Here is a 23,093-nt window from a genome sequence, read left to right on the forward strand (position 1 = left end):
GTAAACATGTATATACACATACCAGCTAGCCCCAGCTTTCTGTCTCATTGAGAGCAACTGGGGCAGCGTGCCGGGACCCGATACCATTACCTAAAGTTACTCAACAACCTTGAGCACAAGGCCCACAGAGAGCTGCTCGAGTATGTCAACCGGGTCTGGAAGTCTGGCAAACTTCCACAGGAATGGAAGGAGGCAGAAGTCTGCTTCATACCCAAGCCTGGGAACACACCTCACATCGACAACATTCGACTGGTATCCCTCACGTCCTGCGTGGGGAACGTCATGGAACGTATGGTACTTAAGAGGTTGCAGCGACATCTGGATGCCACCGATCAGACGCCAGAGACAATGTATGCCTTTAGGCAACACCTGGGCACCCAGGATGTTCTCGTGCAACTCAACGAGCTCGTAATTAAGCGGGCAATGAAGCAGGCGCCGCGAGCGATACTAGCGCTAGACCTCACAGGTGCCTTTGATAACGTTACACATGAAAGTGTCCTCCGCAACCCATGCAACACGGATTGTGGAGTAAAAGCGTACAACTACGTTTGAGACTTTCTTTGTAACCGAACGGCTAGGATCAGAATATGAGAGGAGACATTCCAACCGATCTATCTCCCTGGGGGTTAGAGGAACGCCGCAAGGTTTGGTCCTTTCCCCCCTCCTATTTAACATGGCTCTCCTGCCGTTGCCCAAGCTTCTTGAATCAATAGATGGCCTGGGCAATGCATTATATGACGACGACATCACCCTCTGGACTGCGAGGGCAGGGTCGGATGGCTGGATGGAAAACACGCTCCAAAAAGTGGCTGACATGGTCCTCAGCCATGCGAAGGCCTGTGGCCTTTGCTGTTCGCCTAAAAAGTCAGAGCTGACCATTGTCAGACAGCGTGAATCAGGGAAACAAGCACAAAACATAGAAATCACTTTGGAAGGGACCCCGATCCTCCCGGTACCTCAACTCAGAATCCTAGGCCTCTTTATCCAGGCAGACGGCAGGGCAACAGCCATGATTAGAAAAATCAAGCTCACGTCAGACCAGATCTTGAACATGATCAGACGAGTGGCCAACAGGTGGAGGGATCTGAAGGAATCGAACACCTTGTGCCTCATTCAGGCCTTTGTTATCTCATGAATAGTCTACGCAGTGCCGTACCTGCAACTCCTCAAGAAGGACGTCTTACAATTTGACACAATAATCAGGAAAGCCACGAAGCAGGCCCTAGGTATTCCAATAAATTTGACCACGACAAAATTACTTCAAATAGCAGTCCACAACACAGTAGCCGAGCTCGTAGAAGCCCACCTATCCAATCAAAGGGTACACCTTAGCCAGACCAAGGCGGGCAGAAGCATTCTTTGCAAGATCGGATGGCAAGAATCACACTACACCCGCCACGGCCAACTACCCGAAAAGTGGAGTGACAAGCTGGAATGCAAACCACTACCGCGCAGCATGAACCCCCTAAGGCATGCCGGACGATGCGACGCCCGGGCAAGAGCCATCTGCAGGACCCTAGAAGAAGACGACACTGTCCTATATACAGACGCCTCTCTATACAGTTGTGGTCACCGAGCTAGAAAAGCTGGTCACCTGCGCATCAATCAACACTGTCTTCGGAGGAAGCAGAAGCGGCGATAGCTCTCGCACTCCTGCAACCTAATGTCGCCAAGATCGTCGCGGACTCACAAGCTGCATACAAGAGCTACAAATCTGGCTGGGTGTCCCTTGTGGCACTAAAAATCCTCAGAAAAGCTACGCCTCCTAAACAAACAATCTAATTAGTTTGGGTCCCGGCTCGCTCCTCAATTGAGGGCAATAAATATGCTCATAAACAGGCCTGAGCACTCAACTCCTGAGCCACCGACTAGGAGATAAGGGGATGGCAGCCCATCACAAGTTGCACAGATACAGTCAAATATTACAGGGGCGGTAGGAAGACATTCCCGCACCCCCACCACTCTCCTTGACCAGAGCCGAACAAACAATATACAGGCAAATCTAGGCAGGATCCTTTCCTCACCCCTGCCTCCAGAACAAAATATACCCAGAAAGATGCAAGAACACATGTCCTCATTGCAGTGCGCTAGGCACCCTTTGGCACGTCATAGGAAAATGCAAATTTTCGAAAGACCACCGCACTACTATCCCCACACTTTACGAGCGATGGAAGATCATGCTATCCAGCCCCGCCCTGCAAGACCAGCTCCGACTGATCCACAGGGGCCAGGAAGCTCTGGAAGCATATGGAGGCTGTGAAGAGGGAGCCACCCCATGAGACGCTTAAGGTGTTCCATTTCATAATGGACCAGTAAAGTTGTTTCTCTCTCTCTCTCTCTCTGTAGTGTCAGCAGCGGCAGCCAAGTGGGGGGCCGCGCCCAGCGAACGCGCGGCGAGCGAAGACGCAGAGAGGGAGACACGGAGCTAACTGCTCCTGATGAAAACTGGACAAGGACTCAGCCGGCTCGCGGCTGTTTATTACTAAAAAAGACTTCACAGGCCAGATGACACCTCCTGATTGGTCCCAGCTCGTCACATGACAGAAGGGGGGTGCGCCATCTAGATAATAAGCTACTACGAAACATAAATGTATGAAAACACAGAGATCTGGCAGAGGGCGACACTATACTACATCATCCCCCCTGGAAACAAAGTAAGCATACAGTGAAACGCGCACACAAGACGCGCACTTAAGTCCAAGGACAAATTCAGTTCTTTCCCCCCCACGTTCACACACACGCACACAAGGCAAGCACTTAAGTCCACAACAAATTCAGTCCGTCCCGACCAAGTTAACATACACGCGCACCAGTCTTGGGCACCACAACACAGGCAGTCAGTCAAAGCAAAATCCGACAAGGAACACGGCACAAGACTCACTGCACCGCAACAAGGAACACATTTTATAGCTGTGTGAACGAAAAATGGGAACTGTCTCCTAAATGTCACAGCGAGGCCCCTAGCCGTGGCATTTCGAAGACGGCAATAAGCTCTACATTCAAGAAACATAGTCATCGATCCACGGAGGCCGTTTTCTATCACGATGAGGACGCGTGCGTACCTCAGAAGAACTTTGGGGGTTGCGACGCGTATCGGTCGACTTTAAAGACCCAGTCGTCCCACTACTATTTCCCTCCCCCTGGTTGGACAATTGAATGTGGTTGTCGCTCAAAGCTGGAGAGGGTGGCCCAGGAAGCTCCTCTCGACGTCCCAACAATTCCTGGGATGCTACCGATTCCCCCACGGAATCAGAAACGATTGCTGACTGTGTAGACTCGGAAGTGATACAGTCAGACGCACTACTTAACTGATGCCTATGAAAGGACGATGTCACGACAGACGAGTCATCGGAATGACTATACAGGTTTGAATATGAGTACAAAAAATCTTTTATCAGTTGTGGACAATGTACTATGTTTTGAATTATCTGCTACTGTGGTTAACTTAGACGCATTCCACGTCTTCCCATCACTGGTACAGAAGAGGATGGTCCTACCTGGGCCTTAACTGTACGAGGCGTACTGTACTTAAAAAATCCTATCTTGGCAAGTATTACTTTGACGGTGTCTCCCACCTTGATACGATTTGCCTGAGCACCTCTACGTTTGTCTACATACTGTTTAGTTTGCCGCTGTTTCTGCGAGACTCTCTCGTGAACTTGAGGAAGAAAACTGTCCTGAACTGCTATGTGCTTATGCAACCTGAAGTTGCTAATATCTATCTTTGAACGAGGTTGACGACCATGAAGTAGGAAAGCTGGGGAGAGACCCGTTGTAGCATGTGGTGTAATCCTATAAGAACCCAAGAATTCTGAAATGCTTTTCGAAGCATCTCGACCTTCAAGCCTTGCTACCTGCAGGTGTTGCTTAATGACTCGGTTGAACCTTTCTATTTGACCATTTCCCTGAGGATAATAGTTGGAGGACATAAAATGAGCGATTCCCTTCTCCTTTAGGTAATCTTGGAATTATTTTGAAACAAGCTGCAGACCATTGTCTGTTACTATAGACTCTGGCAACCCTTCACGGCTGAAAGCCCAGTCAAGAAGCTTAATGATATCATCTGTGGAGATGGAATTAGTACCAAGTACTTCTGGCTACTTTGAGTAGTAATCAACTAAGGTGACTAGATACCTAGGGTAGGACGTGTTTAATGGGCCAATGATGTCCATTCCCAGTTTCTGCCAAGGTCCGCTCGGCCATTCGACTGGCTGCAATGGAGCTACATGAGGCTTTGCAGACTTGTCTGCCAGCTTACATACATGACAATGCTTTACATACTGTTCAACAGTGCTATCCATCTAGGGCCACCAATAGCGTTCACGAAGAAGCTGCTTAGTACGTACGTACTATGCCCTGATGATTTTCGTGTGCCAGCTGTAGAAATGTAGGTATTAGGACACTGGGTAATACCACACGATCACCACGCATGAGTAATCCATCTACAAAAGACAATTCTTCATTTACATGAAAGTAAGCTATTAAAGCATTGTCTATGTTTTTCTTGGAAGGCCAACCCTCTGCTAGGCATTTACTGACCTTCTGAAGAGTGTCATCTGTACTCGTTGCAAGTTGCACTGTTTCCTTGTCAATGACGGATGTAACTAAGGATACTATGTCTTCCTCCTGGACTACATTCTGCGAATCCTTTACTGGAAGTCTAGACAAGGCATCAGCTACTAGATTTCCTGACCCTTTGCAATATTCAATCTGAAAGTTGTAATACAGGAGCCTGGCTGACCATCTCGAAATGTGAAGAGGTCGACGACCTGAGTCGCCAGCGGTCAGTAATGCAGCTACTGCTTGATGGTTAGTTCGAAGAATGAACCGTCTACCCCAGAGGTAAACATGCCATTTTTCATATGTGAACAGACATGCTAGCGCTTCACGCTCTCCTACAGAATACTTTCGTTCAGCTACAGACAAAGTTCTAGATGCAAAAGCTACAGTTTCTAGCTTAGAACCATACGGTTGTTGTAACACAGCACTAACACCAACATCAGATGCATCAGTCGTGATTACCACAGGCAATTCAGGGTTGAAAATCCTAATGACAGGGGAACATGTAAGACGAGCTTTCAACTGATTGAAGCTACGTTGTGCATCATCATACCAAGCAAAATTTTGCCCTTGTCTGAGTATGAGGCGAAGCGGTTCTACAAGTTCTGCATAATGATCAATGAACTTAGCATAGTAACCAGCTAATCCTAAGAAGGATTGCAATGACTTAATATCTGCAGGAGCAGGCGCATTCAGGATTGCTTTTACCTTGCTCTCTGTAGGCGAAATGCCTTCAGCTGAAATTTTATGGCCCAGAAAAGTCAGTTCTCTCACAGAGAAGACACATTTTTCATTCAGTTTCATACCACATGTTACTGTTTGAAATGCAAAGCAAGACTTCTCTTAAGTTAGCATCATGCTCAGGTTTTGTTTGACCCCATACCAAAATGTCATCAAGGTAACAGACAACATTCTTACAACTCTGCAAGATTTGCGACATCATTTTCTGAAACACTGCTGACGCGGATGCCAAGCCAAAACAGACACGCTTGAACCTGAATAAGCCTTCATGAGTTGTATGAATGTTGTGAGATCTGTACTATCTTCTTCCAATAACAGCTGGTGGTAAGCAGATGCTAGATCCAGCTTAGAAAAATATGTGGCACCATGAAACATTTGTAATAACTCTCATATAATAGTACATAATAATACATAATAATATACATAATACCCATCAATGACAATTGCCTTATTCGGTTCCCGTAGGTCTACACAGAGTCGCATCGTTCCATCCTTCTTGCGCACCACCACAAGTGGAGACACCCACTCAGAAGCCTCGACGCGCTCGATGACGTCGCAGTCCTCGAGACGTCGCAATTCATTAGTGACCTGGTCACGGGGAACCAGGGGTAGTCAGCGCACCTTTGAAGATACTGGTTTCGCATCTTGCTGCCGATGAATTCGGTGCACAAATTTGTTGACGAGACCCAACTCGTCACTGAAGAGGTGATCAAAACCCGGAGGTACACCTGTGGGGCTCTGTACTGAAGGAAGCGATGGTAGACATATCAGCGACGTGCCGTCGATCTGTATGCCCAAGCGTTGGATGGCGTCTAAACCCAGCAGTGATGTTCCTGTAGTCGTTACGTGGAACGTGAGGGAGCATGACCTTTGAAGAAACTGGACAGTGGCTTGGAAAAGGCCTTGAATGTCAATGCGTTGCTTGGAGAAATTCCTCAATTCCACTGCTGTTTTTGACAGTCTGTGCTGTCGACCAAAGTGCTTTCCAAAATCTTCGGCCGTCATCAATGAGACAGACACTCCTGTGTCCAAGAGCACCCGCATGGCGACATCGTTAACCACGACCGGGACTTGTAAAAGCTTCCAAAGTGCCCACCGTCAAGACAGACGCGGATGGCTGTCCTGCGGAAGTTGAAGACAGCGTCTCTGCGGAAGAGACGTGCTGAACAGTACGGGTTTTTCGGCATACTGATGCAAAATGGCCCAACGTGTGGCAGGCGTTGCACCGCCGGTTCCTTGCTGGACAATTCCTGAACGTTGCAATATGCTTCGTGCTGCCACACCAATCGCATGAACTACGGTCGAAATTAGGGTCCTTCTTCGCATCCTGTGCTTCATTGCAGGTCCCGGAGGAGCCTCGCGAAAAATGTCGATCATCTGGGCGGCCTCCCGGAAGATGTCGGCCATCTTGGCGGCTCCTCGGAAGAAGTCGGCCATCTTGGCGGCTCCACGGAAGAAGTCGGCCATCTTCATGGCCTCCCGGACTACGTCGGCCATCTTGGCGGCTTCCCTGAAGAAGTCGGCCATCTTGGCTTGTCGACGGAGCGCCAAGTTGAGCTGCCTCGATTCTTTGTATTTTTTCGGAGTCGAATGCGTGGTTCGCTCGATGCAGGGCTTCTAACGAGCATCCAATTTCTTCTGCCTTGTTCAGGGACAGGGTCTCGCCATGAGCCAATAACTTTTCGCGAACGCTGACGTTCGCTACCCCATGTATTATTTGGTCTCAGACGCGCTCGTTGTAGGTTGTGCCGAAGTTGCACTGTACCGCCTTCTCCTTCAATGCGGTCACGAATTCCAGGAATCCTTCTCCCTCGAACTGCCTTCGCCTGGTGAATTCATGCCTCTCCGCCAGAACATTTGTTGACGCGGCGAACAGCCGGTCAAGCCGCTGCAAGAGTTTCTGGAACTCTGATGCTGGCAGGACCGCATCACTTGACGTTGACACTGCGCCGGTCGACTGCCTTGCTGGTTCGCTTGACGCTGACTTGATGCTTGACGCTGGTTAACTGCCTTGCTGCTTCCTGCTCCTCGTCTGCAAAATACTTTCATTGTCCCTCATGCCCGAGAGCGCTGACGAGCGTGGACGCTCGTCGCGCGTCCGTCCAGTCGCCACCGCCGGCCGCTTCGAGGTGGGCCTGAAAAATTTGTTTCCATCGATACCATGGAATTAACGGTGACCCGGGAACTTCAAGAAAAACGGGAAGGTTCGCCGTAAGAGCCATGCCGGGTAGCGTGCAGGAGACAGTGCAGGAGACAAGCCGGAGCTCGCAGCAGAAATGGGCATGGAAGAACAAAGGGGGAGAAGGCCTAGGCTCGGAAGCCTCGCGACGCCAAGTGCGTCGGCGTTGTTTGCAGGCCGTGCAGACACGTAAAGGACGCTTCACTTACGAAGCTCGTTGGTTTCCCGGGGCTTCGGTCGAAACCGCAGCGGGAATCCCATCTTCGTTGCCAAAAGATGACGTGTCGGCAGCGGCAGGCCAGTGGGGGGCCGCGCCCAGCAAACGCGCGGTGAGTGCCGACGCAGAGAGGGAGACACGGAGCTAACTGCTCCTGATGAAAACCGGACAAGGAATCAGCCGGCTCGCGGCCGTTTTTTACTAAAAAGGACTTCACACGCCAGATGACACCTCCTCTTTTGTCCCAGCTCGGCACATGACAGAATGGGGGTGCGCCATCTAGCTAAACTACTACGAAACATAAATGTATGATAACACAGAGATCTGGCAGGGGGCGACACTATACTACACTCTCTCTCTTGAAAAGTGTGCATTCATTGACTAACTTTTCAAGCATGGAGAAGATAGCTAAAGGATGCAAAAAAGAAATTAAAAAAGAAACCTATTTCCTAGAAAAAAATTGATTGTTCAATTTTACAATGCCAGCAGCATGAAAAGCTTGTTGACTTTGCTCAGTCCTGTTCCTCAGTGGAATAACATGCATGTACTTGAAGTCTGTGTCCTCTTGCTCTGTGGGGCATGTGAGCGCTGTTTGCTCCCAAATATGTTGCTCACCTAGCTATGTTATCTACCTCTGTGATAGTCATGCATACCATACACTGCAATAGACAAAATAGACACTGCAACGTTCTAATTGGAACAACACAAGGGTCCATTGCTGCAATACTTATTCTGGCCTGCTACCTGGTGACGCTAAAGAGTCCAAGAAGGTAAAGGGCCTAGCTGATGACAGCAAAATCTCGAACAATGGTTTCCTTATGTACACGGTTGGTGAACATAAGGTCGCCTGGCTTCCCCAACACTTATGAGACAGAGCACTGAAAATGGAGCATGACCAACCCCTAAGTGGGCATTTAGGCTTTTTTATAACTTGGAAATGTTGGAAGAGCCGGTTCACATGGCTTGGTATCAGCTCCGATATCTCCCGTTACATCCGAAGCTGCCAGCAGTGCCAGGCTTTCAAGCCTCACCAGCAGAAACCAAAAGGACTGATGGTTAGCTCATGACCCACCCAATGCAGCAGCTAAGTGTGAACCTTATTGGGCCACTGCCCACAGTCCTGTGGCGCCACTATTACATCCTGGTGGTGCTTGACAAGTTTACGAAGTTTGTTGAGCTTTTCCCATTACGTGCACCTACCGATCCAAATTGATCACTGATAAAATGACCGATGTTTATTGCTGCCATGGTGTGCCTAGCTCCATCTCTAGCGACAATGGCAAACCATTCATAAGCAATCTATGGAAAGACATTCTCCAGCACTGGGAAATGAAGGAGAGCCCCACAGTCCCATACAGACCAGCAGGACAGACTGTGGAATGCCGTAACGCAACGGTTAAACAATGCCTGGTGGGCTACTACACTTCCCACAGGGACTGGGACAAAAGGCTGCCCGAAGTGGCATTTGCAATGCGCATGTCTGAAAGTGTAGTTATTGGCATTACGCCTGCCCTCTTGTGCTATGGGCGGGGACTACGGAACCTGTGGAGCCATCACAATCAGGCAGCTAGCACCGAGGTGCCCCTTTCTGTGCCTCATGCCCTAGCTGCTGAACTGGATGTGTACCTTCGAGATGCCTGGGCCTTTGCACAGGACCACCAAACCTTGGCAAAAGCCAGCCAGGCAAAGTATCACACAACAAAAAGCGCACTCCAGCTACCTTCCAGGTTGGAGACTTGGTTCTCCGGGACAGGCGCCCGCTAAGTAAGGCAGCCATTGGATTCACAGCCACATTTGCCCCTCGACGCACAGGGCCGTTTAGAGTGACTGCACACATTGGACGCAATACCTACAGGCTCAGACCCGGCTACAGGGAAGCAGAAAGGCGTCGCGAATGCAGACCAGCTGAGCCCTTATGTGCCTTGGAAGCCTTCTTCACTGGATAAGAAGGGGGGGGGGGGGGGATCTGTGAGGGTACTGGGCCGATGGCAGGTGGCATAGAGTCGCAGGCACGAGATGATAGGCAACGGTGTGTGCCGGGGAGGGAGATCATGGAAGGCAGTGTGTGCGCGGTTAGCATGCGGGGTGCGCTCAACAACGAACTGAGGGAGTGAAGTAATCAGTGGAGCAAGCCGCGTGCGCTGCGACTGGACGGAACACAGACTCCGTGTATGTGCATGCACCGAGTATTTCCCAAAATAAAGAATGTACTTGACAGGGTCATGCCTAGCCCCTGCCTTGAGGGATCTGTATTTCTCAGCTGCCATGACAGACGTCTCAAAGAAAAAAAATGGAGGCGTTAATAATTTTAAAAATTTTTAGGTATGTAGGTAATTACCTAGTACCATGGGAATTCTATTCAAATAGCACTGAAACAGTGACTGATGTGGTTGCCTTGTTCCATGTGTGTCTCAATAATCTGGTTCTTACGCATGAGTTACATATTAAATAACGCCATCCAGTTTTTAGACATCAAACTAATTTTGACTGCCAATCATTGCTGTTGGGAATATCACCCTTGAGAGAAAAAGGTGCTGCTTCTGCATGCTTTGTCACATTTGAAGCTGGTGAAGTGAGCCATCATAAACCTGTGTTTTGTGAATGTGCGCCATGCATCATGCCCTCATCGTATGCGTTGAGCTTAAAAAAGAGCAGCTGCGGGACACAGGTTACCATGTCCACTTGCATCTGTTAGTGGCAGAAAATCTACTAAAAAAGCTAAGGGAACCGGGACCTGGCATGTGCAAGAGCATTCTCAAAACCTGAAAGAGAGTAGTTGTTCCATACATGCATGGGGTGTCACATGGTTTAGTGATAGTGGCCTGTAAGGTGGAAGTGGATGTCGTTATTTTCAGCTCTGCAAAAACTCAAGCATATGTAAGACTACCGATCCATTTGGAAAGACATGCCGAGGATGCGCGAAGAACTTTAGCTACTTGTCAGAGTTTACAATTTTTTGCAGATTTAGGAGTCTGGAAAAATAAATCTTCGACTGGAGGCATTGTCAATATTAGTTTCCAGTGTTTCTAGCACTTCTTGAATAAAAAGACTGAACATCTGCACTTTCATGGACTTGACTAGATCATTTTTAAATGACAGCAGCTGTGAAGACATAGAAGCTTATCTTGTGTTGTCATTTTTCTGATCAGGCATATAGGCTGTTTTAACGCTATCTTAAAGGGACACTGTTAACAACGGCCAGCTGCAGTGCAAGTTTTGCCGGCCGGTTGCGACTGTGGCGGCAACTTTCCTGGAGCGTCGCCGCACACCTCTAGCCACGGCGTGACTAAGTTGACTGTGTGTGAACAACAATACGTGCGTCCTTGACTCTCCGTCGCTGGAGCCGAGTTTGACGAAGTCGCTATTATGACTAAATGAGCTCGGCGGACCAACTATTGTTACTGAGCTGCGGGAACATCTACTGACACCCCTTCCCATGTGCCGACCAAGGCGCCGGATGCTCGATACACTCTCTCTCAAGCAGTCATGTTAGACTTATATAAATACTGTAAATAAACCCATATTCCTCGTTCTCGATGAGAAGCAGTCCTTCCCTTCATCAACGTCCTCAGCGTGAATAAGTTGGACGACGGCATGGGCCAGCTACCTTCTAATTCATGCCCGACTCCAATCTTGACAACGGATCACGAGCGATGGGATTGAACCCCCAATCATAACAACACTAAAGGCAAATATTAAGTCAACCTAAAGTGATAGATTAATGCTCGAGAACATCTAAGGCATCGATATTATCGCAAAGAAAGTTTTAGTAATCAAGAAATTGGTGTAAATGTAGGACCTGATTCACGACTCACCTGGGACATCCGAGTACTATCCCAATAATGTAGGCATTCCTGATAATTCTCTCACTAGTACTGAACCTCTCGTAATAAAAAGATAATTGCGGCGGATTATGAGAAGGAAGAAGATACAACTTGTCCAGTTCTAGTTGATGCTTAGAAAAAAGAACTCATTCACATTACCCTAGACAATGATGCGGTCATTTGAAAGGTTTTGTTTTCGCTCAAATCTGCTCCACCTGCTTCGTCGCGTCATAGTAGTTTAGCTATAGTGCAATGCTGTGCTGGTTTTGCTGGCTCGCGAAACTCAAACAAATGACAAGTAGCAGAGGAATCCATGTCCATGTGATGTTGCGGGATGGCCAAACGGTTCACACTGCTTGACCAAAAGCACCTGCTGTGGCGAACTCTATGCTTTGTCTTGACTCTGTTTCTCCATGGCCGCACGTTTGCATTTTGTGCTAGAAGCTGTCTGTCGGCCTCCATTTAGCTCACCAACGGCAGTAAGTGTGATGATGGCGTACGCAACGTCGCCACTTCCTTGGTCAGAGGTGGGCAATTTGAATTACGCTAAAGGTATGTGGACCCTTCAGATGCAATTTTCGCGTAAACAAAGTGTTTTCTTGGAAGGCTAGAAGCTCTGAGAGCGTTCTGTAATGGTATTTTAACAGTCCACGTTGACCTAAAATTTGCCTTTAGTGTCCCTTTAAACAATAATAGATGCTCACAAGCGCATGTTATTTTGATAATTGTGTTCAACTAAAATCAAGTGCAACTTAATTTTATCCCCTGTGGGTTGCTTTTATCCATCAGCGCTTCGGCAGCATATGCACAAGTTATTACAAGCAGTCTTTCCTGTTTTGCTTATAGTTCTCATTTGTACAAGAGCATGCAGTCAATTACAGACCGACCTTTAACCGAAGCTCGACTACCTGTCTGAGCTCTTATATTTTGAATGCCTCCTGTTGGAGTGCCCTCATTAATTACTGTACAATATATTATGCAACATTCAACATTACTGTACAGCACTGTACATGAACTGAACAATGCATGTGGAGGATTCAGTGCCAGTTGCACACACGCTAGACCACCTTGCTTGTTGAGAAAAAGCTGATCGAACAAATAATAAAGTAAACAAAATTATGGGGTTTTACATGCCAAAGTCATACCCTGATTATGAGGCATGCCGTAGTGGGAGATTTTGGAATAATTTGGACCAACTGATTTTCTTCAACATGTACCTTAATCTAAGTCACGGGTGTTTTCGCATTTCACCCCCATCAAAATGCGGCTCTCATGGCCAGGATTCAGTCTCGCGACCTCGTGCTTAGCAGCCCAACACCATAGCCACTAAGCAACCGCAGCAGATCAAAATAATTAAGTAGGAGGAGGCTTAATTCTGCATGCTCCCTGACCTCACAGTCATTACTTGGTGAGCCTAAAGAATGCAGTAAAAAATGAACTAAGTACCTGCTGCAATGAATAAAAACAAATGCTTCCTGTGCAGTAGTAAATTACCCATCCTCACATTTGCAAAGATACTGCTTTCCCGCATAGCATGGCCATAGTATTCAAACCAACAATTCTTCATAATAATGTTTTGCGTAATCTGACTTACAAAAATTGGAAAATAAGGAACCAGGTGCACATTTTGTATATTTGAGCTTTCTTTACTCTCAGTACTTAAGCTAAAAATAGCAAATTATTACTTTCATTCATGTTCCTTGAGGTACTTCTTTGAAGTTTCACATAAGAATTCTCGGAATTGTCTAAGCATATATTACTACTATACATCCATTCAATACATCAGTGATCAGGCTATATTATGTATTGCAGTATACGCTGTGACTACTACGCCTTGAAATAAAATGTTTAAACATAAAAGCATCGAAAATCAGCACATTTCTCGTGGTACCAAATGAGTTAATCTTGAACAGACGGACAGACGGATGGACGGGCGGGCGGGCAGATTTTTGTACACTACCGCTGTTTGTTGTTTCCCTACTTTTCTTCCACCAATCTTTTTTATCGCCTCTTACTAATCTCTATTGTGGACATGTTTACTTTCCCCCTGCTCTCGCAGAACCCAAGGGCTTCAAGGATGCTAGTGATTCCTAAATCAAGTGCTGGGCAGATATCTTCACATTCTAGTAAAACATGCTCCATCATTTCCTTAGCTTTACTACAGCAAGCACATGCTTTTTCTTCCTCCTTATATCTCGCTTTATAAGTGTGTGTTCAAAGACATCCTGATCTCTCTTCGAAAAGTCATGAGCTTCCCTTTGAGTTATCATAAATTGTTTCTTTCCTGATTTCATTTTTTTTCCTCTTAAGTAGTTACTTATGGTAGGTTTCTTATCCATTGCCGACACCCATGAGACTATCTCAGCCTCTCTGACTTTCTGCTTAACATTCTTTGTTACTGTGTTGCTCACCATACAAGCCGCATACTTGCTGGCAAGCTTTCTAGTATTTTTTCTCCACTAGTGTATCAATGCTATTCCTGCACAAATACCTGAACACTCTCCCAGCCCATTTACTTTCTTCCATATTCCTCAGTCAGTCTTCATAATGAATTCTTCTGTGAGCTCTGCACAGCTTCATTTGTAGTCTTCCAATGAGCGCCCAGTGCGAGGCGTCCCACTCACCTTTGGTTGCCATCGAGTCTCGATTGTACCCCTGATTTCAAGCAAAGAACTGCATTTCCAAATGAAAGTCCTGGAACCATTACACCTTTCCTCATACACAACACCAAGGGCACCACCTGTCACCCTGTGACACTGATTATGATAATAGCAACCACTGCATCTCCCCCTCTTTGCATTCGTAAATCTAACGACATTGTAGGAACCACTAAACATCCGTGGCGGGTGCGATAGCCACTCTGTGGCCCTATGCTTAGCTGTAGAAATTGTGTAGCAAGTGACAAGGGAACTTACTCATCTGTTGGCTGTTCTCATGGAGAAGACAGACACCAGCTCTCTCTAATTATGCTGCAAAATTGCTCCTTGTGCTTCAACAATGTAGCAGAGAAGACACTGACCATTACTGAGTACTGTTGCTGGACACTGTTCAGACTAAACCCACACAAGGTCGCCTGAGTGCATTAGAGTTAGATCACGAGCCACATGTCTGTGGTTGTAGTCTACCGCTTGTCTCTTTTTGCACCATTTGTTTTTCCTGGCAACTCAATCTGGCGAGGGTGTCCGGTGTCCATTGGTCTCCACCTTCCTGGGACTTGGGTAGGCAATTCAACTTTTTTTTTTTTTTTTTTTTTGCCTGAATAACAGTTTGGCTGGGCTGTCACCCGACATACCGGGAGTGTCTCAGTAACATAGCAGCACCAAGTAGAATTCTTCTGCCGTGACCAGCAGTTCTTTGATGGTGCAAACTGTTCTCTCCGCTTCCCCATTTGACTGTAGGAATCGGGGCTACTGGTGTGGTACTTGAATCCATAGTCATTAGAAAACATGGCACTTAGAAGGGAACTGAGGGCCATGGTCTGTCCTTGATCATTATGAGCACTCTTCTGCTGTCTTGACCATTATGAGCACTTTTCTTTGTTCATTGGCACACCTGCTTTCAGTGACCACATCAAGGCATTCGTTGTGGGATTGCTTGGTCTTCCTTCACACTAGCATGCCATAACTGTGGCACCCAATGCCTTGCAAGCCCTCGAGTATGCGACTTAATCATCATCCTCTGGTAATGTTCTGAAATGGTTGAGATTCTAAAAGGCATCTTGTTAAACTTATATCATCCTAAAAGGGCGATGAAGGTCATCAGTTTGAATGTCTTTTGGATCCATTTCAATTTGGTAGAATTCAGAGTGCACACAGAGTTTTGAGAGATGCTTCACTCCTTCGAGGAGTCTGTATGTTCCATGCTAGAGATTAGGTATGCTCCCTTAGCACACTTTTGTTCAGCATTGTGCAATGCCAGTTGCCCAAAACCTAAGGTGAACGCTTTTCTTTGTTAGGACAGTTATTAGCGCATACCAAGGAGCCAGAGCTTGGATTTCTGTTATAGGGATGGGCATAGAGTAAATGCCACAGTCAAATTGAATAGTAATTCAGGTCGAATAATTTCGAATGCAATAGTTTGAATAGTATAGTACTCTTTTATGTCACTTATCTTAGTGAAGAAAAATGCCACAGCCTTTCCTATAGTTAGGCTGGTGCAAATACTAATTTTTTTGTTCAAAGAGAATAGTCGTAGTCTTTGCATAAAACCTCGAGACAAGAGCCAGAAACTGACAAACCTAACAAAAAAAAAAGAGGGGGGTGGGTGGGAGCAGCGTTTTTATTCCCACAGATTGAAAGTTTCATCATGGGAAACAGCTTATTTTCATTGCTGTTATTCACGTATTTTCATCCAAAAGCATAAGTTCGTCATTTCTTTACAATGCCAGCAGTTTGGCCAGAAGTACAGAAAATTTACTAACAGACTTTTGCTTGTTCAGCTAGTAGACTGGAATTTCATTATGCTCACAGCTGTGGAGGCGTTTCGTGTTCACCCATCACGCAGCTCTATGTATGTTGCGATTCTATGAATTCCAAATGTTGCATGCAAATTTGACTGCATAATGGATGCAGTTTGGGCAATGCTGGGCTAATACAGCTCTGTGCTTTCTACTAACATGCGAACTTTAACCTATTCCATTCAGTACACGCAATGACCAAGGCCGTCATCTTATACACGTTCGAAAAGCCGACGTTCAGTTTCCCCTCACGCGATTGGCCTATATTGACCTAGGCTGCGATATTGGCGCATCCTGGACAATCGCGTGAGGTGAAACCGAACATCGGCTTTTCGAATGCATACAAGATAGTGGCCCAACTTGATAAGCATGCCCGCAGTAGTTTACAGCTGGATGCCCATGGACTCGCATGCTGCTTCTACGGTCTTCAGTATATCTTGTGCGTGCACTCTTAGGCAGAATCACTGGTGAGCCATTAGATGAGCTGCAAGCTTCTTGCAATAATTTACAAGAAGCTTTCAGCTCATCTAGTGGCTCTTTGGTGAACTCATATTGATCAAGCATTGCTTCTTTATGACATTTTCAAGGGTATAACCTTTAGATACACCTAGACATGAGACGGGAATGAACATTTAAAATCATCTCTAGGTTTTTGCTAAGGAGCACTCCAACTTTGTAAGCATGGACACTGCCCAAACTGCCTTTGGGCAGTGCAACTATGAGAGTCTGAATTTGACAGATCTGTACTGAGCCGTAGTTAAATTTTCTTTTGAATTACTGCTCTGTAACACAAGTTGTCGAATGCTTGTCCTCAATGTAGATAAAGCACAATGCGATGTGCACTGCTTTGAACAGTTTCAGTTTTGCTTGTGATGTTCGGCTTCATTAGATGGTTGAGCAGTTTTCATTTCTTACCAAGCAACTTGTGTGAAGTAATGCGCTTGCTTTACTCCAGGTTCCAGGTTTTGAAAAGTTCCAGTGCTGGATGCCAACAAAAGCAGGGAGTTCACTGTTTGCCCTTCATCCAATGAAAGTGAGTGCCGACTTCATTTTCTGTAGTTTGTACTGAATGTGATGGCTATTGCATAATAATATCAAGTAGCAAGTTTTCTGTCTACAAGGTCGAGCCAAAAGTGCAACTGTGTGTTTCTAGAGACTCACAGGCTCGGCGTTTGGGGTTTTGGTTTAAGCGCCCCATTTGTGCTGCCATTTTGGGATTATGCTCTTATAGTGCCAACAAGAGCAGGATTGTTTGGTGTGTGGGTCACTGTGGTTCATCACAGGCGGTGCAACAAAGTCCAATACAGGTGTTGCATGAGCTTTCCAGCTTAGACAAATTCAAAACTTGACTTCTGCCGACCCTAGCAATCTTATGTCTTTTTTTTTTGTCTTTTTTCACCGGCAAGTGCAGCATAATAAATGTAAACACAATATCTCATGAGTGAAGTTTCTGTTGCCATCATTTCTCTGCTCTGCACTTTTATTCTGTGCTAGCAACAGTTGTATGCAAAGTGATGCATGTTGTTGTTTCTTCCTCCCAGAACAAGATGCGATACTTTTTTATTCTGGATGTGAAGATTGCAAATGGCATCAAGACCATCACTGCCCAGTCCCCTCTCAGGGTTTGTCCTTTCTTTAACATTGGTGAACTTGCTTCTGTCCACATAGTAATGAATCACACTATGGTAGGATTGGAGCAGCATTTGCTGAGGTGGAAAAGACATCAATTTACCGAGACCTAGCAGATGCTGCAGTTCATAGCACAAATGGTTTCCAGCAGAACATAGTGACACTGACAGAAAGGGAGAATGACACACGCCGGAGTAACAACTGAATGTTTATTATTCGTTTCCCACACTTTTTATAACATGAGACAGCCAATGCTTTCCTTTTGTCATGCCGATTATCCGTCTCCTTGGTGAAAGATTGTTTTTGCAGAAGTAGCCCTTTTTTCCTCTCTTAGTAGTATCGATCAGGCTCTGATGCATGATTACCTACTCCTGTCAATGACCTTAGCTTCTAAAATTTCGTGCGTCAGCTTGTTTCTATTTTTTTTTCCAAAACCTGGATGTCGTGAAATTATACAGTGCAATGGGAATGGCGATGATGAAAAGTGAGATGCCCAGCGGAGATTCCCTCTGAATATGCTGCATGCTCTCTTGTCCTGTCATTGAGACACCTGCCTGTTTGTCCTATATATCGTAGGCTACAAGATAAAGGTGTGTATCATATATCACCCCTGTCTTGTAGGCATTGTACTTCTTGTGTGTGTGTTTTTTTTTCTGTACATTCTTTACTTTTCTGGCCAGTGTCGACTCGTGAACACATTGAATACGGCTCGTTTGGTGCCAAACATACAACTGTGATGCCTTCCTTTCCCACTATCTTCTTTGGTTTGTGGGTTAGGCCTTGCACACAAGGCACAACAGCAACCTTCTTTCTTTTCTTTTGAATGTTTTTTTCTGCTTGAACCTTGCTGTTCAGGAGTCCCGTCATCTCTAGCAGCCCTTTGACAACCACTGTAAGTAGGCCTTTGGAATAGCCAGCATTGTTGAGCCTGGGTACCTGGTGCATGAAGCTTTCTTCCATTACGTAATGACACAACTTCTTTAGGGTGGCTTGTAGTGCCATGGTCATGATGGCTCGTTTAACATTCTTGGAATGGTCGAAATTGTATGGCAAGAACCTGTTGCATGAGCGGGTCTCATACTTCCAGCATGTATGTTGCTTTTCGAAGGTGACAGCCAAATCGAAGAACCTGATTATTTTTCTATCTGGCATTTGAAAGGTGAAGCTTAAATCCATACATGCTTAATAGAATGTGGCCAGGACACCGTCCGTGCATTTGGTTAGTTCTGGCTCATTTGCTGTATTGCATAAGACGAGAAAATCATCTGCATAGCAAAATATAGCTGGAACATGGTTGTCCCTTCTGGCATCCTCAATTCTGCCATAACTGAGAAAGAAAAGGTCACACAAGTACGGTGCAACTCGTGAGTTGATACACATTCTGCTTCTCTGAATGTAGTGCTGTTCTCCAACATAAATTACAGTTGCATTAAAATAAGACAATAGAAGTTTGAGGAAGGCGTCCAAGGAAACGCCAACACTATTCTGGAATGGCACAATGCCTTTCTCCTCGAATGATGCTCCTAGCACCGGCAACATACCTGAATGGAGGACAGAGTAGTACATGTCTTGAATGTAGAGGATGAGGTTGAACTCACATTAGCAATTTCTTACATCACAGGCGTCACCTGGTGCAGCACGCGGTAGGGCCCTGTGTATCGCGAAAGGAGTTTCTCTGAAAGTCCGACCTGACGAGAGGGCGACCACAGGGGCACGAGCGCAGCAGGCGAAAACTGTGCGTCACGGTGGCAGGCGTTGTACTGACGCTGCTGAGTGGTTTTCGAGGCCATCAGTAGAGTACAGGCAAGCTGGCGTGCATGTTCGGCAAAAACGATGGCGTCGTGCGCATACTCGCTTGTTGAGATCGCAGCAGAAGGAAATGTCATCTCTAGGGGCAAGGTCGGTTCGCGACCGTACAGTAGATAAAATGGAGAAAATCTGGCGGTGTCGTGCCAGGAAGAATTATACTCAAATGTGACGTAAGGAAGGGTAATGTCCCAGTTGTGGTGGTCCTTGGAAACATACTTGGACAGCATATCGGTAAGAGTACGGTTTAACCGCTCTGTCAGGCCATTGGTTTGAGGATGGTATGAGGTAGTCAGCTTGTGTTGAATAGAGCAGGAACGCACAATGTCGGCGATAACTTTCGAGAGAAAGTTACGACCACGGTCAGTAAGCAGCTGTCGCGGGGCGCCATGAAGCAGGATAATGTCACGCAAAAGAAAGTCTGCGACGTCAGTGGAGCAACTGGTAGGGAGAGCCCGCGTGATAGCATATCAGGTGGCATAATCAGTCGCAACGGCTACCCATTTGTTCCCAGAGGAGGACGTGGGAAAGGGACCGAGGAGATCTAATCCAACACGAAAGAACGGTTCCACAGGGACGGTGATCGGCTGGAGATGACCGGCAGGTAGCACCTAAGGTGTTTTCCGACGCTGGCAGGGATCACAGGCAGCAACAAAGCGTCAGACGGAGCGAGCGAGACCAGGCCAATAGAAGCGGCGGCAGACACGGTCGTACGTGCGGGTTACCCCAACATGTCCTGCAGTGGGCGCGTCATGCATCTCAAAGAGCACATTCTGTTGTAGATGTTTTGTCACGACAAGAAGAAGATCAGATCCGTCAGGGAGAAAGTTCCTTCGGTACAGAATGCCGCCCTGGAGGACATATCGGCCAACAGATGCGTCAGTAGGTGTAGAGCGCAGATGCTCGATGAGTGGTTGCAGCGATAGGTCTCGGTACTGCTCATCGGCGATGTTAGCGAAGGCAGACGCAGAGAAAATGCCGTTGGTGGTACTACTGTCGGCGTCATCGGGCTCATCTACCAGGTAGAGAGAAAGGCAGTCAGCATCCTTGTGTAGTCGGTCAGATTTGTAGGTGACAAATTATGAATGTTCTTGGAGGCATAAGGCCCAGTGACCAAGTCTTCCTGTAGGATCTTTCAGTGAGCATAACCAGCACAGCGCGTAATGGTCTTTGACAACGGAAAAGGGTCGGCCATATAAGTATGGGTGGTACTTCGCAACCGCCCAAACTAGAGCCAGATATTCACACTCAATGATGGAATAGTTGCGCTCCGAGGGTGAGAGGAGCCTGCTGGCATAAGCGGTAACACGGTCGTTGCTGCGCTGGCATTGTGCCAGCACTGCACCAACTCCGTGACTGCTGGCATCAGTACTCCGTGACCGCTGGCATCAGTACGAACTGCGGTAGGTGCAGAAGGATTGAAACGGGCCAAAATGGGAGGCATTGTGAGAAGGTTGATTAGATGCGAGAATGCAGAGGCTTTGTCATCGCCCCACTGGAAAGGGGCATCTTTTTTTCAAAAGCTCGGTTAGTGGTCGTGCTATGGCCGCGAAATTTTTCACGAAATGGCGGAAGTACGAAGAAAGGCCGATGAAGCTGCGCACATCCTTGACACACTTCTGAACAGGGAAGTGCGTAACAGCATGGATCTTGCCTGGGTCCGGTTGCACACCATTCGCGTCAACGAGATGTCCAAGGACGGTAATCTGGCGACGGCCAAATTGGCACTTCGATGCATTGAGTTGCAGACCAGCTCAACGAAAAACATCCATAACTGCTGAGAAATGCTCGAGGTGCATAGCGAACATTGGGGCGAATACTATAACGTCGTCCAAGTAGAACAGGCACATGGACCATTTGAAACCGGGAAGAAGGGAATCCATCAGGCGTTCAAAAGTGGCAGGAGCGTTACATAGACCGAACGGCATCACTTTGAATTAATAAAGACCGTCGGGTGTTACAAAAGCAGTCTTCTTGCAGTGGAGATCATCCACGGCGATCAGCCAGTAGCCGGAGCGAAGGTCAATAGAGGAGGAATAGTGAGCACCGTGGAGGCAGTCAAGGGCGTCATCAATCTGAGGTAGGGGATACACATCCTTTTTGGTAACCTTGTTAAGGTGCCGATAATCCATGCAAAAGCGCCATGAGCCATCCTACTTTTTTACCAGTACAACAGGTGATGCCCATGGTCGACATGACGGTTCAGTAATGTTCTTGGCAAGCATTTTGCGAACTTTGGCGTGAATAACTTGACGCTCAGCTGGTGACACTCGATACGGGCGGCGATGAATAGGAGGGGCATCGCTGGTATTAATGAGATGTTTAACAGCTGTAGTTTGGCCCAAAGGACGATCGTTAAAGTCAAAGATATTGTGGCAGGAAAACAGAACACGGTAGAGCTCACGAGCGTGCTCGGACGCCATGCCGGGCGGAATCATTTTCTGTCAGTCGGCGATGGTACAAGTTGCCGACTGCGATGGTAGAGGAGGATCGGTTGAATTATCGTGTACTGCAATAGATGCTACTGAGTAATCTTCGAATGAGCAAATCTGGCCCAGAGACATCCCGCTTGGCAGCACTTGTGTTGTCAAACCAAAATTGACCACTGGCAGACAGATGCAATTCGTCGTAATAGATGAAACTGTATTAGGTACTGTGATCCCGTGTGTATTAGGACATCTTAATAGGAGCCGCGATATAGTTACCGTTGTAGGGGTTGAGGACGGACTTCGGGATGAAGACCAAACTTGGGAGGGTTTATTTTACATTATATACAGAGAGGTGAGAGTCAAGTAACAGTTGTACAGTCATTACGGGCTGGCAGCAACTCGGACGCTGGGGCTCGCGGCAAGAAGTTCGAGAGAGGTTAATCAGGGAATCAGGGAATGCTCTGGTATCTCTGGAATGCTTCTTTTAAACCTTTCGAGGGCTGGAAGTCGCGTCATGTTCGGCCAATGAGAGAGTCCGCTCAGATGACACCATTTTCGGCCAATGGTTGGCGCCCGTGCCGCGGTGCCACACCAGGCGGCTCCCTGCGGTCTTGCCTTCTAACTTGCAATGCTCCGTCAGCCTAGAGGGCAGGGGGTGACGGCGGACGAAGGCGGACACGCTCAATTACAGCCATCATGTTGTCACGGCGCATTACAGCCGTCTTGGTCCGAGACCTTCCTTTTCTTCGCAACAGTGCCCGGCTATCCCTTTGCTTTCTGGAAAAGTCAAGCATTGAATAGTTCCTCGGCGGCACACGACCTGGGGGCCGCAAATGTGTTTGCACGTGTCTTGTGGCCTTCAACTTGCTTGCTCGGGCGCTCCTCTGGAATGTGCTTTCCTGCTTCTGCATTCCTCAATTAGCTGTGCTGCGATTCGATGTGGTCTGGGGGAACTCGAAGTAGGCGCAGGAAACAGCTCCATATCTAACACCGTCGGGCACTGGCGGGGATGACAATAAGTCAATGTAAGTCAGTGCCGAAGGTGGCAAGCGAACAAAGTCGATGGAGCTGAGGCGACTGGGGTGTGGTTCAGCGGGATCCAGAACAGGCAGGTCAAGGCGGAGAGTTCTGGCCGAACAATCGGTGAGAGCAGAATGTGCGGAGAGGAAGTTTAAGCCGAGGATGATGTCGTGGGGGCAGTGGGCGATGACTGTGAATAGCGCGATAGTGGAGCTATCGGCAAAGGAGATGC

The 23,093-nt window shown here is 47.2% G+C and overlaps 1 protein-coding gene across 12 annotated transcripts in view; it reads left to right on the forward strand.

The window, feature by feature from the left end:
- The window catches only part of LOC135897507 (intermembrane lipid transfer protein VPS13A-like), a 1,023,564-nt gene that overhangs the window by 504,781 nt on the left and 495,690 nt on the right, over nucleotides 1-23,093 (forward strand). For 11 of the 12 annotated variants that reach the window (XR_011514733.1, XR_011514732.1, XM_070539327.1 and 8 more), the window contains 2 exons: nucleotides 16,933-17,010; nucleotides 17,519-17,599. Coding sequence is in view for 10 of the 12 variants with exons in the window: in XM_070539327.1 (XP_070395428.1) it covers nucleotides 16,933-17,010; nucleotides 17,519-17,599 (159 nt within the window). In the remaining 2 variants the exon portion in view is untranslated. The remainder of the gene's footprint in view (nucleotides 1-16,932; nucleotides 17,011-17,518; nucleotides 17,600-23,093) is intronic. The other variant, XM_070539330.1, reaches the window with a different exon arrangement.

This window comes from Dermacentor albipictus, chromosome 5, assembly GCF_038994185.2.
Source record: "Dermacentor albipictus isolate Rhodes 1998 colony chromosome 5, USDA_Dalb.pri_finalv2, whole genome shotgun sequence".
NCBI classification, from domain to species: Eukaryota; Metazoa; Arthropoda; class Arachnida; order Ixodida; family Ixodidae; genus Dermacentor; species Dermacentor albipictus.